The sequence below is a fragment of the Cyprinus carpio genome, chromosome A6 (assembly GCF_018340385.1).
Source record: "Cyprinus carpio isolate SPL01 chromosome A6, ASM1834038v1, whole genome shotgun sequence".
NCBI classification, from domain to species: domain Eukaryota; kingdom Metazoa; phylum Chordata; class Actinopteri; order Cypriniformes; family Cyprinidae; genus Cyprinus; species Cyprinus carpio.
In genome coordinates, this window is record NC_056577.1 from 23,491,296 (window position 1) to 23,506,313 (window position 15,018).

The 15,018-nt window shown below is 34.9% G+C and overlaps 1 protein-coding gene across 1 annotated transcript in view; it reads left to right on the top strand.

The window, feature by feature from the left end:
• oca2 (oculocutaneous albinism II) overlaps nt 1–13,852 on the top strand; it is a 79,771-nt gene extending 65,919 nt beyond the window's left edge. Inside the window, 1 exon segment of the mRNA XM_042758512.1 lies at nt 13,384–13,852. Coding sequence (XP_042614446.1) covers nt 13,384–13,471 — 88 coding nt within the window. The 3' untranslated portion in view covers nt 13,472–13,852.
• Nucleotides 13,853–15,018: the final 1,166 nt, after the last annotated feature.

The window sequence follows — 15,018 nt, forward strand, 5'->3', positions numbered from 1 at the left end:
TTAATTGGCATATTTTGTATTTAATCAGATTATTGTTAGGTCATGGTTTATAATTTTGATTATGTTTATATATAGTACTGTGTAAAATATATAAATATGATTTTTTTTTTATGGTAATGGTTTACAACAAGGTTAATTTCATTACATTTTATTTATAATATATTTCAGATGAAACGCATAAGGTTCAATAGATATCAATTATTGTAGGTATCATGAATTAACAGTTATCGATAATTTTACGAGAAACGTCTCGCTGTAGACCACAAGATCCAGGAGGCGTGGTTTGATCTAAATCCAACCACTCCCACCTTACATTTACCTAAACCTACCCCTGATCCATAAACCTACCCATCTCGACCCCTAAACCTACTGTACCATTCTACACCCCCTAGATGTGGATCCAACCACGCCCCCTGGATCTTTTGGTCTGCAGCGAGCCCTACTTGAATTTTACAGCATTTTTTAATATTACAAGTTTAATGAATTAACATTAATCACTGTATAATGAACCAGCATGAATTAAGTAAGGAATAACTGACACCAAAATATGATTTACTTTGAAAAAAATTTATACCTGAATGCACACCCGAATAATTCAACGGACCGGAGTGAATTATTCTTCTTATACTATGGTTACCACACCTTAAATATTGTTCAGATATTGTATTTAAAGTCAGGTTTTTGTCCTTAAAAAGCCTTTGTCCTTTGTCCTCGAAATAACTGAAATAATTTGGCGAAGTTATCTGGACATGTAATGCGGTTCTAATTGCACACCTTAGGACATTTGTCAGCCAATCAGATTCAAGCATTCAACAGCGCCGTAGTATAATATGAATAAATATATTATATAACATTAATTGTATTCTTAGTTCATGATACCTAAATGATACCTGAAGCAGGAACTAATACATTTTACTTTATTGTAAAGTATTACAAAAAATAATAATATATAAATAATAAAAATATGTAAATAAATAAACATAAATATATAAATTAAATAATAAAATGTCATTTATATTTATATAAAACTGTATAGCTCAGTCTAAACGGCACATCAGACAGGGAGATGAGGCAGATCAATTCAGGCTAAAGTCGGGAGTGAATCCAGTCTGTCCTAGTGTTAGCAAGAACCCCACATTATGCCTCACTCTTTACTTTTAGCTGAACGTCTGCCACTTGCTTCCGATTCTGTTTCAGTAATGAAGTACCTCTGCTAAGCCAAAGGCCAGCTCGCTGTGTGCACTCATGAAATGTATTCTTGGATTCCCTCCTTCCTCGTTCTAGGGTCCATAGGACTGTCCAGAGGCGGGTAGAGCAGCTGGGCAACTCCGGGCTGAGCCAAATGGGGATGGGCTGGTGGCAGCGGGGTGGGTGAGGGAGGAGGCAATAGCCTGTGGGATATTATTTTTTTGGCAGTGCTAGGAAAATAAACAGGGTTGCAGCAGATGTTTTAGTAAATGGTCATTCATCATTAACCTTCCTCCTGCCTGATACTCACAGAGAATTCAAGCCATTCTTATCAACCGCTGCATGTTATCTGAACCACTTCATACCTCTTCAGACAGAGTCCCAGAAGTATATAAATTGAGATTCACTTTTTGTATTTTGGGGCCTCATTTGTGTGCCCTGTGATGGTTAGAACTTTGTGATGAATGGGAAAGTCCTCAGCTCAGCCTGTAATTGGCGGATTGGTCGGTTGCTATGGGGATGAAGGGGGGACTGAGACTTTCTCTGGCGCTCTGGTTAGAAACTAGTGATGGAATACCACTGTGCTTTACCATGAGTGCTTCACAAAGCAGCCGACGTTGTACAACACCATTCCTCTCCTGATTTGTAAAATAACAAGATCACTTGTGCGGCAGACTCATTTATTTTATTCACAATCTAAGCGTTGTATCTTAGCCATACTTTTTTGTAGTACTGTTGAGGTCAGATGATGCAGAGATTGCAGTCTTTGTCTGCATGCCACATTTTTTGCCAACTTAACAATCAATGTCAGATGTGCACAGCTGCATGGATTGAGCTAGTAATTCTGTCACACTTTAGTTTGGTGACCAATTCTATTTGCTTCAAACTCCTAATTAATGCTTGTTAATAGTAAGGTAGTTGTCAAGTTTAGGTATTGGGCAGGATTAAGGGATGTAGAATATGGTAATGCAGAATAAAACATTAATATATGGTTTATAAGTGCAAATAAACAGGCAATATGCCAGCGATATGCATGCTAATAAGCAACTAGCTAACAGTGAGAATTGGTCCCCAAACTAAAGTGTTACCAGTAATTCTTACTATTTAGGTTATTAGAATAAATTTATGTAAGTTTATGTTGATTAATGACAGGTCAGGATACTCATCTAGTCTTCCACCTAACTGAACAGTTCTAAAGTATAGTGGTCAAATAGTTATTTATTTTTTATTTTTTATTTTTTTAGCCATTGTACCTTAAATGTACAGTTTTCAGCAGGACTGTCACCATGGTAAACTCCCTCCAAGAAGTTGCCCTCTAATACTCACAGAATTTTTGTAACAACAAAAACTGTTCAAAAAACATTAGGCTACATAAAATTACCATGCATATTTGTTGAATATTTTTAAGTTGCATTATTTTTGCACTTTTTTTGGTCTACTGTATACTAGCAGATTGGTGAATTAAAAAAAAAAAGTGTCTTAAATTGAAAATAATTAAGTTTTTAAAAATGCAAGTAGTTCAGACATCTGACTGACTAGTTAAAGGGTTAGTTCACCCAAATATGAAAATTCTGTCATTAATTTCTCACCCTCGTGACGTTTCAAACCTGTAACACAAATTAAGATTTTTTTTGATGGAATTTGAAACTATCTGACCCTGCATAGACAGCAATACAACTGAAGTGGTCCCAAGTCCAGAAACGTAGCAAGGAGATCTGTGAATTAATCCATGTGACATCAGTGGTTCATCCGCAATTATACGAAGCTACGAGAATACTTTTTGTGCACAAAAAAAATAAATAAATAAAAAATATAATGACTTTATTCAACAATTTGTCTCCTCCGCATCACCCTGGTGCCATTTTGGAGAATATCTCAGCTGCATCACACCGATATGCAGTTTCCGTTCAGCCCAAATCACAACAATGTAGGAAACAGTTCCGGCGTGACGCAGCTGAGATATTCTCCAAAATGGCACCAGAGTGATCTGATCTGATTGGTCTGATCTGTCCAATTGTAAGTGACAGGAAGTCTTGCATTGGTGTTCAGATGAGTCTAGATTTTTAATAAACTGTGCCTCACACTCTTTCCCTGTCAATCTCCTGCCCTTTTCCACTAACCCTAGCCTATCCCAATAGAAGCGATATTGGCTCGTGATGACTCGCTTGGCTTTGCAGTCCTGCCCCTCTGACCTCCATATATACTTTTTCTTAGAAAACCATCGCTTACCATCTTCGGTGTAAGGAGGTTAGTCTGAATGACTAAGGCTTTGGGGACCTGCTCTTAAAACGGAGCATGTTTACCACACCAGGGCCAGTTGCCTATTTTGAGCACTTTTTTTTTCTCTCTCCATGATCCATCCTCTGCTGGCATTTTTCGTCTCTGGCCAAGCCTTCTGAGTGAACTGCAGAATTAATGAAGTGACATACAGTTCAACGATGTTTCCTGACCAGCCGTAAAACTTTAATGATGCAGAGCTAAATCTAAATTCATGGTATACACAGTTACCTTACATTATTGTTAGGCTATATGTCTGACTCTTGACATCTTTACAAGTGTCACCTGAGCAGCTCCAAAGAGAACAACCTAAATAGAGAAATGAACTGTTACAGTTTGATTGCATACTTTGTATATTTTGTATATTTGCTTGCCTTTTTGGTCAAGCAAACCATTTTGATTTTAATGAAGGTGTTTTTATTTTACACTAATGTAATGTTAGAATTTAGTTAAAATTTCAGTAAGCATGTTAAGTAGCTGCTCTGGTGCAGAAAATAAATCTAATATAGCTGAAATGATTAGTGGACTAACAACTACTTATTAAAACTGTATTATTTAATTTCATACCACAATACCTCGAGAGCCTAAGTTTGTAAATAATATAATATAATATAATATAATATAATATAATATAATATAATATAATATAATATAATATAATATAATATAATATAATATAATATAATTTGATGCTCTAGTGCTGTAAAATTGTAAAAACTACACAGCTTTAGGATTATTATTATTATTTTAAGTAGTAGTAGTATCCTATTTTTCCTTGCATTCTCTTGTTAGGACCTATACGTAGTATTTAATTTAAACACAGTACTAAAATGGCAGTTTTGATGAAAGGAAAACTGAATGCCAGTAATGCATGTACTTTATACACAATATGTGCATCTGAATGTGTGTGTGTGGTTGATTAAGGTACGTATAAATATAGATGTATACATTTGCATACAAATGCATCAGCATTTTCATTAATGCTGAATTAATTAAACTAAGTCTATTGTAAAACACTTCCAGCAAAGAATCCATGAATACCATTGACTTGCTTCAGGGCAGATACACAGTTGATGTAACTAAAGACAACAGAGACAATACTGGCTGATTTACGTGGTAAGGGCCTCATTCTGTTGTTTCCAATAGATGGATCTTCTGCAGATCTCCCACATCATGTGATGTAATTAGCATTTACAACCGCTGTCTCTCGATACCCCTGTAGCACAGACAATACCAAACCTGTGCTTGGAGACTGCAGGTGTGTACTCTGCATTTGGCACTGACTACTATTAACAATTACTTACCCTGTATGCTAAATTCCATTCATCCCATTCTGCATAGACCACCACAGACATCCTCTCCTCAAGATGAAATAGCTGTATACAACTGAACGCCTAAAGATAAAATAATAGAGCAGATATTTTTCACTTTTTCAGTCAGGAACCTCCTTATTACCTTGTGGCTTTAAAACAATATTGAGTGCATTTTACAACAATTCAACTGTTTATTTCATTGTTGTATAGTGTATTGTGTAAGGACAGCTTTCCAACTCTAGTGAAGAGCAGGTTGGGAAATGGAAAGAAAAGGTGGTTCCCACTTTATATTAAGTGGCCTTAACTATTATGTACTTACATTTAAATTTATAATTTGGTACAATGCACTTATTGTTCACATACATGTTTTTACACTGTACTTATATTTTAAAACATACCTGCATGTAATTAAATCTGTAATTAATTTCTGTAATTACATTTATAATTACACTCTTGACCATTGACTGTTTTTGATGTAAGTACATAGTAGTTAAGGCCACTTAATATAAAGTAAAAAAATAAGTTTTCTTGAATGTTTTTCTTTAGTTTTTTTTAATCCATGAAAGTGTACTTTGCGACTCTGGAGATTTTGATTTTATTGGAAGCACAGATACAAAATCAAAGCATGGTTTATGCATGCAGAATTTTTTCAGACTTTTTAGAAAATATGTAATGATTTAGTCCATATATTTTAGCTTTGAGGCCATCTATATGTTGACAAAAAACACTTTTTGCAGACATGCACATTTATAATGTGTAGTCTTTCTCTTCCAGGAAAATATTTATGATTCATGGTATGCTACACGGGTTTTAGCCAAATCAGATGCTCTCTAGAATGAGACTGTGACCGCTCTTTTGACCAGACCACCATATACTGTAACAAATCATAGTTTGATGATCAGAAGAAGTGATTGCATTGAGTCCTTAAGTTGTAAAAGCACAATTCACAATAGCATTTATAATCAGTTCTTTCTTTCTTTCTTTCTTTCTTTCTTTCTTTCTTTCTTTCTTTCTTTCTTTCTTTCTTTCTTTCTTTCTTTCTTTCTTTCTTTTTGCTTGGTTAACCTGTGTTGTAAAAATGGACAATACAAGCCAAGTATTGCACTGTATATGATCATATGCTAAAAGACACTGTCTATGATCATATCTCAAGAGATGTTCTTCATACAAAAAGTATGCAATATTAGGCCACTTACTTTCACTGTGGCTGAAAGACTGCTTTGATTTTATTAAAAGATTCAGTTTCACCAAGATAGTACAGAAATTATCAAAGTTGTTCAACTGTCTCAAGGACCATTTGTAATCCTGCGCTTAGAAATTATAATTGTACAATTTTTCCTGTAATTGTTGAGAATTGATGATTTGATGATTCTTTTTCAAAGTAACTCGCACTATAACCACTTTTTTTAACCTTTATGAGATAGCTTTTAGACGTAATCATGATTGCTGCTCATTCAGACCTTTTATGATCAAAGTTTCATGCTGTTACCAAGCTGCAATAAGACCCCTTCTCCGTGCCAAATTATATCACTCTCCCATTTGTTTGAAGTGATGTGAGAGTCTTGGCCACAAAGGAATGCTTAGAGATCGGACTACATACTAATGGATTTCCTCTTTAAAATTCATTTAGGAACAAAGAGAAAAGGCTTTTAAAAGTTTATCGCTATTTTTTTAAGGTGCTGAACTTCTAAAGGCTTTCAATCTCAAGTCTCATGTGATTTTGTGTATGTGTGTGTGTGTGTGTGTGTTTTAGGGTGAGTCTCTGCAAATAATTAGGAGCCCATTATTGCAGATAGGGAGGACCTAGATTGGTACTATTTATAGCTCCTGCTATAGCGTCACATTGGGAGCATGATGGATGCTGTCAGGCTTCTGTGATTAGATAGAGTTTAAGTGGCACACCTGGGTATACAGGTTTACAGCAACTGAAGATCAGTGTTATATATATACAGTATAGAGAGAGAGAGATGCTGGCTTTCAGAAGAATGTATTTAACCACATTTTAAATGTTGATTGGTTTCTTTGTCATTTTACTAGAGACTAGAGTCTGATGTGCACACAGTTTTACCCCCCCCCCTTTTTTTTTTTACTAATGTGCTATTAAAAATACAAGTTAATATAATTTTTAACAAACTAAATCGAAATAATGGCATATAGTCTTTATGTATTTCTCAAATATTGAAATATTGGTTCAAGCTGTTCAAAAAAGTATTCAAGTAAACAATCAACAAATAAATTAAAAGCCAATTTGTCAGTATTGATTAATATTTTATTAATATTGACAATTATGACATTGTTCAGTGGGATTTGCAATGCAAGGCCTCATACCAGATATCAGATACTTTGGCACATCTGATTTTTTTGTCCTGCTTGTTTACATTAATATCCCACTAAGACAGGAATTTTAATCAATAAGTGCATTTGATGATTCGATGCTCAAAACCAGCTCTCCGTCTGTCTGCCTAACTGTCTGCTAACTGGTTCCAACAATGCTGTTGAAAAAATTGGTAAAAATAGACAGCTCAGTTATAGCCCACAACTAGTCTACCTCCACAGATTTCTAAAAGTTCTTACATTTTTAAAGATGATATTTGAGAGAGCTCCATTACATTTTTCTTTTCTCCTATCATTTCTAAGGAGTCTTTATTCAGCTACCACTCTTACAGTGATGGAAAATGCAGGCCTAAATAGCATACATGACACGAGCAAAACTTTTCAAATCATTTCCATTTCTATTTCACATCATTGTGGTCCGTTTTGGTGCAAATGCAAAATTAGTTTATGAAAAGACCACACTCCCAGATATAAAGCCAGAATGAACTGTGATTACAGGAGCTCCATTTCATTGCTTAAAATAATTCATAATGATTTTATGTGATACATATTATTTTGTGGAACATGGCATGTCCTTACCTGATAGAGGTTCATTCAGCAGTAAAAGGGTAATCATTTGAATATTTTGTATTGGTCTAGTTTCAGTGAAATGCATTTGAGAATGGATATATTACTTAAATGGTACAAAACTGCAGTTTGCAAGAAATAGAGGTGTGATCTCTGACCTCAAAACAAAGACAACAACACGAGACAAAATGAATCATATAGACACTAGTAATGTTTGTTTTCTCCTAATGATCTGTATTTTCATGCAAATATGTTTTCTTTTCTTATTTTTTTTAATATCAGAATTGTCATCATGTTTTCCACCAGGGAAGTATGATGTATCATAAAACAACTAACTAATCAATGAATGAAATCAGCTAGTTTATCTAGATTTGTTTCTATATTTTTAAAATTTTTGAGTAAAATATCCCCCCCCCCCCAATAGTTGTGCTTTTAGTTTGTGTGCAGTGCTGTTCGAGTCTATTGCTTTCTGTCTAACTGTTTTATAAGCAAGAACATGTTTTATGTAAATGGACCCTAAGAAATGTGTCCATTTGGTGTCAGATGTTCCTAAAACCATTTTAATTAGTTAATCAGTGCTTCTTAATATTAATAAGATATATAAAAAAATCATTGAGAAATTCCACCTATACTATCCAATTTCAATATGTAGTTTTCCACATCCCTATTTTCCATTCCCAAATGGGTCTCTTTCCCTCATCTGTTGGTATGAATATACTTATATTTCTGTGCTTGAGAGGAGAAAAGCAGCATGTGTGTGTAACCATGGGCAATCATTGGCCTATTGTACAAACAAACCCAGAGCTTGGATCACATTGTTATTCCCAGTACCATACCAAGCCACTTTGGCCTTCAAAATCCATCATGCGCCCCCTAACACTAGCATGTAAGATAATGGTGGATGTCCAAATGACAAACCATCTGGTGTCCTTTTTGAAAAGTACAGAATGATGACACTGATGGCATTTATAGTAATGTCTGAAATATCAGGCCTAATCAACACTGACCTTAATTTCCACTCACTACCGTATCTTTGTGTGACTTTGAGAAAGTCATTTCCTTCCCTAGTTTTAATGGTTTTCCTCTTTTTTTTCCACTCCAGTCATAATGTAACAAAAAATTGCCATTCTGACGCATTCTGAGCCACATGAGATAGGTTTTCACAGTCGTAAGGAAATGTTGTGTACATCAGCAATCTTGTAGTGAAAATGGGTGAGATTGTGGCAGATAGCTGTTCCTTATCTCATCACATGTTTGAGATGTTGAGGGTTTTTAATACAAATGTGCCACATAGTCGATAGCCTTGAGCAAAGAAGGGTGTTGAGTTTCCCTCAACTCAAAACAGATTTTCCCCCAAGGTCATGCATATGGGTGTTGTGGTTTGCCCGTAAAGATCTCAGCATTTAATTCAAAGGTTTTAACTTTGAACCCCATTAGCACGCTGTGGGTTAGCTGTTAGACAATTGCATCTTGAAATGTATTTTTGTCCATGCTATGTATTACTAGAAATTCATATAAGATCAAGCTGATTATTCAGGTAACTCTATTGGGTCTCAAGTTGTTTTTCGAGCATTTCACTGTTATGTTTTTAACTCAAAACTGTTTTTATCACGTATATAGGTGTTGACAAAAATGGTAAAATACCTGTGCTTATAATTGAAACCTTGTCGATTTAAAACCAAGAAAGCACAATTAATGAGCTGCCATCATTGTGCCCTTGAGCAAGGTATTTAAACTCAGGTTACTGACTTTGATTGCCCCCGTAATGTAAAAAAAAGATAATTGCGTCACTTTAGATAAAACATCTGCTAAATGAATAAATGTGAATGTCATGCATTGAATAGTTTGAAAGACTGCCTCAAAATGCATGTTAGAGTCATCTTTGTCCTCCAAACAGTCATAATGAATTTGTATTACATTTGCAAAACTTTTAATCACATTACTCTTCCTTTCATTAGGCCTTTAGAGAAGAAAAAACATGACTTTGATTTTAGGATGGTTTATGCAGTACTTAGTGCCATTTAATGTGCTATTTATTCAGCCAGTTTAACATACCACATGTGGAGCTGCTTTTCAGATTATACAACTCACACCCTCGAAACCTTGGTTTCACTGCACATTGATTTGTCCACTTCACTACATATAAATCAGGCACCTGGCTGCTTCATTCACATTGTGTATTAGCTGGGTGACCTGCCCTCACACCCATGGCATGTGCTCCTGCTTTGATGTATGTCACACAAATGGCTCCTTATAAAGATAATACACACCTGTTCCTTCTGCAATCCAACATTTAGCCTCCCCACCTGCCTTCTGGATACTGAACACCTGTTTTTTTCCCTGGACCAGCTGTGCTTTTGCAATACTTACATTAATAGGTCTTTAAATATGTGCTTTCCAATAATCTAATTTTGGAGAATGTTCGAAAGAGATGAAGTAGAAGACAGGAAGTGCTGGAGGACACTATTCCATGTGGGATTGTATTACGTTATTACCCTCATGTCTCATTTTCTGTCTAGATTTGTGTGCTTTGACAGCCCCTTTCTATTGACTCCTTCACTGATTCCTTATTTTAAATCCTTGTGTGTGTGTGTGTGTGTGTGTGTGTGTGTGTGTTGAAGGGAGAAACTAATTGGCTACAATTCTGTTTGAAATTAATTTTTGCTTTACATTTATGAATTTTGCAGACATTTTCAAAACGACACATTGAGGAGTACATTTTATCACTTCATGATAATTGAACCAATGATCTCTGAGTTGCTAACAGCATGATCTCTTGTTGGAACTTAGAGGTATAGTTAACCCAAAAGTAAATTTTTTTTTTTTTTACGTTTTAAAAAAAAAAAAAAAAAAAAAAAGTGAAAGATTTACTAATTTCTTACCTGATTCAGTCGACAACCTTTTCACTGGAGAAAACAATAATATGGATAGAGAACTAACATTTTAGCTGGAAACAATTGATCGAATTTGAAAACTTTTTAATAATAATGAATTTGTTACAAACACACAGCTTTTCGATTCACAAAATGTTAATTGATAGACTGTAGTCATGTGGATTACTTGTGGATTATTGTGATGTTTTGTGATTGTTGTTTTGATGTATTGTTGTAATCAGCTGTTTGGACTCTCATTCTGACAGCACCCATTCACTGCAAAGGATGCATTGGTGAGCAAGTCATGTAATTCTAAATTTCTCTAAATTTGTTCTGATGAAGAAACTCATCTGCATCTTGGATGGCCTGAGTAAATTTTAAGCAAATTTATTTTTTGGGTGAACTATTTCTTTAAGGAACACCTCAACTTAGCACTTTTTTGACGAGTTGTTTAGTTTAAGATTGTGATTTGCAACATTATCAGGAAAACTTGTTTCTCCTTCGCTTTTTTGCTTTTTTTATCATCCATTTGATTTCCATCATCCTCTCAATCAGTGGCCACTTTCTCTTCTGAGCTTGTTGATTTCTCTATGCCCCAAATGCTCTGTATTTACCCATGCACTCAGTCAGTATCCACTGGGCTGCTGAAGGTGCACTCGGTATAAATGGATGTCCAGAGCTTTCATCCTCACAAGTGCTTTGTCCTCTCAGCAGCTCTTTCTTTCATTTATTCATTCCAGAACTCCTTTTTACAGGACTTTTTATTCTGCAACAAGATCTGACATTTATGAGCTATCAGAGAAGTAAACAGACAGAAATTATTAAAACTGCATGTGGATTTTTAGTGTTCTGGAAAAAGATAGAGTACTCAGAATAGCAGGCAGTGGGGCAAAAATAAGACAGAGTAAATGTTTTCATACACTCAACTCATATGCCATAATTATACTATAGACTTTAGTTGGGGACTAAAAAATGAAAACGAGGCAAAATTAGGCTTTAAGGGATAGAAGTAAAGTGTGATTAATGGATTGTACTATTGTTTAATAATATATTGATTGTTTAGATGACAAAACTTCGAATAGACAAAACTCCAAAAAATAAAATTTAGAAAGTTGTGTGCTTTGAAAATTACATGATCTAGGACATTTATACAGTGCATGCTAATGTAATGACTGTACGGTTATCCCTCATAGCCTCGTTTTCATCCAAATCAAAGTGGCCTCTAACCTGACTAAGGTCTAGAAAATAGTATAATAATGATTATATAGAAATCTGTTAAATTTACAGTAATACAAATGTAGTCCACATGACCTGTGTACAATATTTTACATTAATTAAATTCTTATTTGCTGATAATCTTAATCTTCCCCTCCGGTGAGCTGTTAAATGGAGAACTGCTGAAACCAGATAATTGAATCAATGAGGCATTTCCAGTTCATGAACAAATCATTTCGATACATGAACTAATTCTGATTTGTGAACAAAATGATGAGTCTGATTTGCCAACTGAATCAACTTATTCATTTAAAAGAACTCCTTCAAAAGATTGATTCTTTTCCTGATTTGTTTCAATAACCCAGTCACAGCAACATTCAAATTAATGGCTCACTAAATCATGTGGCTATAAAAGACCTGAACTATTGCACAAATGTGGTATAGACTTTAGCCCCCCCCCTCATTCATTTCAATATTTTTTTAACTTTTTAAAAACTTTTTTTTTTTACTTTAAACTTTATTTGTTATATGAAACAAGAGCAATATATAGATGCTGTAAAAGTGTTCCACAACAAAATAATAGCACACAGTTTTCAAATGGCATCAGGGTGAGTTAATAGTGACAGAATCTCAAAGATTATTTGATAAAGGGGGGGGGTTGGGCACAGGTTGGGCACAGATATTGTTTTGAAAACAGATTATAAAGTTCTCTGTTTATTTTCTGGTTGCTATTGTCCATTTTCCCTTAATAATCTGTCCACTTCTATTTATAATCTGTTGATTTCTTTTGTACTGATTTACTCAACAGAGTGTTCTTCTACTGTTAATATGTGAGGTTGGATGGCATGTAGTATAATCCTCATGGACAGATGAGACATAGCATGTTGAACCGAGGGTCAGAAGGGCACTGATGCATGCCGATCGATTGTGGAGATTAGGCCAGATTCCAGTTGTAATTACAATGATAATTCCACTCTCCAGATGGATGCTTTTACAAGCGAGCACAAGAAGGATGGTCCACACGTCTTTGAGAGTTGATGGCTTTGAGGAAAGCAGCTTATGATAAATGGGGGGATGAGTATCACCAGTCTATTGCGTCTCCAGCCTTTGACTTCAGTGTTAATGCCTGGAGATCATACTTTTAATGCTGTTGTCCCCTGCATTTGACTCTGCCATAATGTTTAAAGACTTACATTTTAATACCACTTTGATGAAGCGGGTAACGTGCCTGCCACGCTCCTCAGCAGGAGAGCATCAAGACCCCTGCTGTTCAGAATCGCCCCCCCCGCCCCCACACACACATACACACACAAAAACAAATGCACGACAGAAGTGGGAATAATGCAAAACTGCTCAGAAATCATTATATGAGCAACAAAGGAGGAATGAAACAGAGAGAGATGCTGGGTGATGTTGAGGGATGAACTTTCAGTAGAACACAAGTATACAGTATGACAACACACTGTGTCGCAGATTCTTTTCCCAAAATCTTTGCATTTAATTTTTCTTTCGAAAAGAGTGGGTTTTACAGGCCCTCTAAGGTAAAATTTTCATCTTCTAAGGAACTTTTGTGTTGGGACTCATAATATTAATTCTCTCTGTGCTCTATTTCACAGGTTGGGCTTCCCCATGATGCTGATGACCTGTACGATAGGCATGTGCTACCTGCTTGCAACTCACATCGGACTTGGCTGGAACACATAAATGTTCCCTCTACATGGGGAAGCAAAAAGACTTTGGATGTGTTTGCAGTTTGCTTTTTTGTGTGGGTGCGTGTGTGTGTGTTTTGAATGACACATCTGTTCTTCTTGGGAGGCTCTATGAAAACTTAAACTTTGTAGACCTAGTTCATCCTGAGGGACTAAGCTTTACATGCAGGAGAGGTACAGAGAAGATAATCCATGGGAACATCTGATCATCTGCTGTATTCTTACAGGTGTATCACACTGCTATGGTACTACTGCTGCTTTGTGATAATGCTACAAAGAGAGATTTTTTTTGGAAAACCTGTATATACTTGTCAAAAAATGCAGAAAACCAGAAGATTCCTTTTTTTTTAAATAAAAAAATATGCTTATATTATTTATTGATGCACAGTTTGAATTATGACCTTTTCATTTTTGAGGCATCTGCTGAAAGGGATCTTTCGTGGCCCACAATTACTGAAATGTTGGATGGTTTAGAATTCTAAAAATTATATAATTTACATAATTTACCATATTCAGATATTCTATATAGTTATTCATTCATTTCATGTTGACAATTTTGACACACCAATGTGTGCATACAAATTTAAATGCTAAGGTTATATATATTATATTACATATATTATAATATTATTCATAATGACATTTACTGCAAATTATAATCAGATTTATGTTGTACTGTGAATAATTGTAACCACATTTATAACACATTATAATGCTTACTTAAATGTTGATCACAAACAACATGTTTAATGCTCTTTAAAGGTGAATAGTGAAAGGTAAATATTAACTGGTTACAGTTGAATGTGAATATTTCTATAAAAATTAAGAGCTCTATAATGCATTATACAGCGCATATGTAGGATATAGGGAGGATATAGGACACATAGAAAGTGTTACCATTGGGGGTGTTTCCAGGCTTTTGGTTTCTTCACTGTTTAGTCACTGTTTGTTTGCATCAACAAGAAAATCTTGCATCTGATTACAAGGAGAGAGTTTATGTAATCAGTGATGCATTAGATGTGTTTTAGTCAGTTCCCACCATTTTTTACTAATTTAATTTGGCAGTTTCAGCAATGACCTAATTAATCATTGCTATCACAATCCACTACAGAGCTACCAGCTATATTGGAATTAATTATGTAAGTAAATCTATGCAAAAATGCCACCGTATAAGATAGGTCCTTCCTGAAACTGTATTTAAGAATTAATTTATGTGTGGATAAATGATAAGCAGTAAATAATAATGTCACTTTAATGTATTTGATTTTTAATTGATTATACTATAGAACCATATAGGCTACCTGTAGATGTTATATTTGAGGAGAGTTATAAAGAATAAGTAATAGTTGTAAATAATATAGTCACCCAATACTTTGTAACTCATGTTTGCCCTGGTGGAATTTTTTTTTTTTTGACCATTATGAGCACTTGATGAAGACCTGTAAAGGATGATCAGTTGGTTGCTTGTCTCTATGTTCTGTGACTGGGACTAACAACCATTGCACAGTTAAAAAATTTTTTTTACCATCAAACATCACTTGA